Source organism: Solanum lycopersicum, chromosome 7 (genome assembly GCF_036512215.1).
Source record: "Solanum lycopersicum chromosome 7, SLM_r2.1".
In the NCBI taxonomy this organism is placed as follows: domain Eukaryota; kingdom Viridiplantae; phylum Streptophyta; class Magnoliopsida; order Solanales; family Solanaceae; genus Solanum; species Solanum lycopersicum.
In genome coordinates, this window is record NC_090806.1 from 13629193 (window position 1) to 13633324 (window position 4132).

Below are 4132 nucleotides of genomic sequence, written 5' to 3' on the forward strand. Positions count from 1 at the left end.
CATAAGAGAGATTATCCCTGACACCAAGACCCTCAATAGGAATAATAGGCTCGAGATTACCAATACACTTTTTAAGCATAGAAGATGGAAAACCGAATAATTGGAAGCCAATTCATTAGGAAGTTTCAATTCATAGGCAACCTTACCAATTCTTTGCAAGATTTCATAGGGACCAACATAACGAGGACTAAACTTCTCTTTCTTGCCAAACCTAACCACCCCTTTTCATTGGTAAAATTTTCAAATACACCTTATCACCTTCTTCAAACTCCAAATTCCTTCTCCTATGATCGGCGTAAGACTTTTGCCGACAATAGGTTGTTTAAAACCGATTCATTATGATATGAACTTTCTCCAAAGTCTTATTAACTAAATCGGGACCAAGAAGTGAAGGCTCTCCCACTTCAAACCATCGAATAGGAGACCTACATCTCTTACCATACAAGGCTTCATAGGCAGCCATGGAAATTGATGAATGAAAACTATTATTATAGGAAACTACACAGGCAAATGCTTATACCAACTCTCCTTGAATTCAAAAATACAAGCCCTAACTGTATCCTTAAGGGTTTGAATAGTAGGCTATGCTTGACCATCCGTTTGGGGATGAAAAGCGGTACTCAACTTCACCTTAGAACCCTACCCTTTTTGGAATGACCTCCATTACGTAGATCTAAATTGTGCACCCCGATCTGATATAATGGATAATAGAATACCATGGGGATACACGATCTCATCTATGAAGATCCTAGCCTAATCTTCTGCCGAATGAGTAGACATGACGGGAATAAAGCGGACGGACTTGGTTAACCTATACACTACCACCCATATTGAACCATATTGTCTTTGAGTCCCAGGTAAACCCACTACAAAATCCATATTGATGTCTTCCCACTTCCAAGTAAGAACTCTGATTTCTTGTAGTAAGCCACCCAACTTTTGATGTTCAGCTTTTACTTGTTTGCAATTTAGACACTTAGCGACAAACTTTGCTATGTCCTTCTTCATATCATCCCACAAATATGCTTCTCTAAGGTCAGGGTACATTTTTGTCGAACCTGGATGAATGGAGTAGCGGGACTTATGGGCTTCTTCAAGGATCCGGTTCCTCAACTCATCTACCTTGGGAACACACAATCTTCCTTGGAGCCTTAACATAACATCCCTCCCCCCCGGGGAGAATGTCCGGTTAAGCTTGCCAAGGACCGATTCCTTGAACTCCATCGATGATTTGTCAAGTTGTTGTTTGGACTTCACCTCAACTACTAAAGATAACTCAGAGTTATTATGAACCATGAAACCAACATCCGAAGAATATTCCAACCTCTCACCCAACCTAGACAACCTATAAATATTCTTTACTAGGTATTTCTTGGCTTCCTCTATGTGAGATACACTACCCCTAGTCATACGATTTAGAGAATACGCAACTCCATTAGCCTTGTCGGGGTGATAGAGGACACTTATATCATAATCTAACAATTCTAACAACCTACTTTGTCTATGATTCAAATCCTTTTGGTTAAACACATATTGGAGACTATAATGGTGGGTAAAGATATCAACATGAACACATAAAAGTAATACCTCCATAATTTCATGGCAAAAACCATGGCCTCTACCTCAATATCATGAGTTGGGTGGTTTATCTCATGTAACGTAAGTTGTCTAGAAACATAGTCTATCACTTTCACATGTTGCAAAAGCACACACCCCAAACCCAGTGGAGATGTGTCATAATACACTACAAAACCCTTTGTACCCTCCGGCAAGGTCAACAATGGAGCGGAAGTAATCCTATCTTTAAAAATTTGAAAACTTGTCTCACATGCTTTAGACCACTCAAATTTCTTACACTTTTAGGTCAAAGTGGTCAAGGGAGATGCAATAGACTCAAAAACCACTACAAACCTCCGATAATAGCCTGCTAAACCAAAGAAACTCCTAATATCCATTGGAGTCAAAGGTCTAGGAAAATTTTTCACCACCTCCGTTTTCCTTTGATAAACCTCAACTCCATCAGTAGAGATGATATGACCAAGAAATGTCACCGACCATGGAAAATTGATATTCTTTAAGTACTTGCAACACTACCCTCAAATGGTTCATGTGCTAACCTTAATTTTTTCGAATATACCAAAATGTCATTAATGAAGACAATGACAAATGAATCTAGGTAATTTTGAAATACCCTATTCATTGGGCTCACAAACGCCGCCGGAGCATTAACGAGACCAAAGGACATTACTAAGAACTCCTGATGACCATATCTAGTCCGGAATGCCATTTCTGGTATATCCTCACCTCTCACCCTAAGTTTGTGATACCCCGACCTCAAGTCAATCTTAGAAAAGTAGCTTTCTCCTTGAAGTTGATCAAACAAGTTGTCAATCCGAGAGAGAGGATAATTGTTCTTGATTGTGACTATATTGAGTTGGCGGTAATCACTACACATTCCTATGGAATCATCATTCTTCTTCACAAACCAAACTATATCACCCCATGGAGAAATACTAGGTATTAAAAAGCCTTTGTCTAATAAATCGTTGAGTTGTGCCTTCAACTCTTTGAATTCGGCCAGAGCCATCCGATAAGGAGGAATTGATATGGGATTTGTATCCGGTAGCAAATTAATAAAAAAATCAATTTCCCGTTCAAGAGGAATAGTGGGAAGTTCATTAGGAAAGACCTCCGAAAATTCACTCACTACGGGGACCGACTCAATAGGAGGAATTTTGAAGTCTAGATCTTGGACTCTTACAATAAGGTATAGACAACCTTTAGATATCATTTTTCATGCTTTTAGACAAGAGATAATATGACCTCTAGTAATAGAGTTTCCCCCATACCACATTACAACGGGTTCATTTGGAAAATTAAACTTCATTACCCTTGTCCTACAGTCAAAGAAAGTATGCAACTAATCCATGCCCAATATAATATTAAAATCAAGCATATTGAGCTCTATTAGTTCAACATAAAGAACTCTATTGGGCAACATTATTGGAAATTCTATACACCCTTTTTGCAACAACCGACTCACCCACCGGAGTAGACACTATAAAAGTTTCATGCTAAATATCGGGTAAATATAAAACATTTTGGCTACTAGAGGAGTAATAAATGATAAAGTAGCAGTGGGATCAAGTAATGCATATAAATTAATAAAAAAAATTTAACATACCGGTCACCACGCAGGAGAAGTCTCCTGCTCACCCCTAGAGCGGATAGCATAGAAGTGGTTCTTCTTCGGAGCCTCATTTGAACCACTTGCTTGAGCTTGACCACCCTTTTCGTGGCTACTCTTGCCACAACCAAAATAATTTCCCGTTCCAACCAAGTAGTCGCCAAAATGACCCTTTCTGCACTTAGCACATGTAGGATTTTCATAAGGTGAGTTTCCACTCCTTCCCTTTTCGGATATCGTTTTAGTAGCCTTAACATCTCGATCCTTACGGAACCTGTATGGAACTTGATTAAAAACCCGCTTCTTAAATCTAGGATTGTCTTGTATCTCAAGCCTATTTTTTGAATGACCCCTATAAAAAGATCTTGCCCTTTTAGCATCCTTACTCTTCCTCTTATCCATTGTCTCTTCCACATGCTTAATGTGCACCATAAGACAAGAAATGTTCAGGTTGTCATATAACATAGCTGAACGATACTCTTCTTGTAAATCTCGTGAAACCCCCATTACAAAGAGGCTCATTTTGTCTGTAGGATCGGAAACCAAAGAAGGAGCATATTTTGACAACTTAGTGAATTTCAAAGATTATTCATGAACACTCATACCTCCTTGGAGAAAGTTGATGAACTCCACCACTTTAGATTACCTCATCTACCTAGGAAAGAACTTATCTATAAAAGCCTTCTTGAAGATCTCCCAAGTAATCGGACCACCCCTCAATGGCATATTATCCCTCCATTGCAAAAACCATACTTGAGCAACGTCCTTGAGTTGATAAGTGGTCAAATCGGCCTTCTCATTTATGGATAACCCCATAGCCAAGAGTACCTTATAGACTTCATCAATGAATTCTTGGGGGTCTTCCTCAACCGTAGACCTGTAAAAGGTATGAGGGTTCATCCGAGTGAAATCACTTAGATAGGAAGCCATTGTAGTGACTTGTTT

At 39.1% G+C, this 4132-nt stretch overlaps 1 protein-coding gene across 1 annotated transcript; it reads right to left on the minus strand.

Moving 5' to 3' along the window:
* Nucleotides 1-3187: 3187 nt before the first annotated feature.
* LOC138337308 (uncharacterized) lies at nucleotides 3188-3694 on the minus strand. The gene has a single exon (XM_069287214.1). The coding sequence runs from the start codon at nucleotides 3692-3694 to the stop codon at nucleotides 3188-3190; it is 507 nt and encodes a 168-aa protein (XP_069143315.1).
* Nucleotides 3695-4132: the final 438 nt, after the last annotated feature.

Bases quoted from the DNA above. Each gene is read 5' to 3' on its own strand.
- LOC138337308 (XM_069287214.1), bottom strand. From the start codon at position 3,694: ATGGGGGTTTCACGAGATTTACAAGAAGAGTATCGTTCAGCTATGTTA.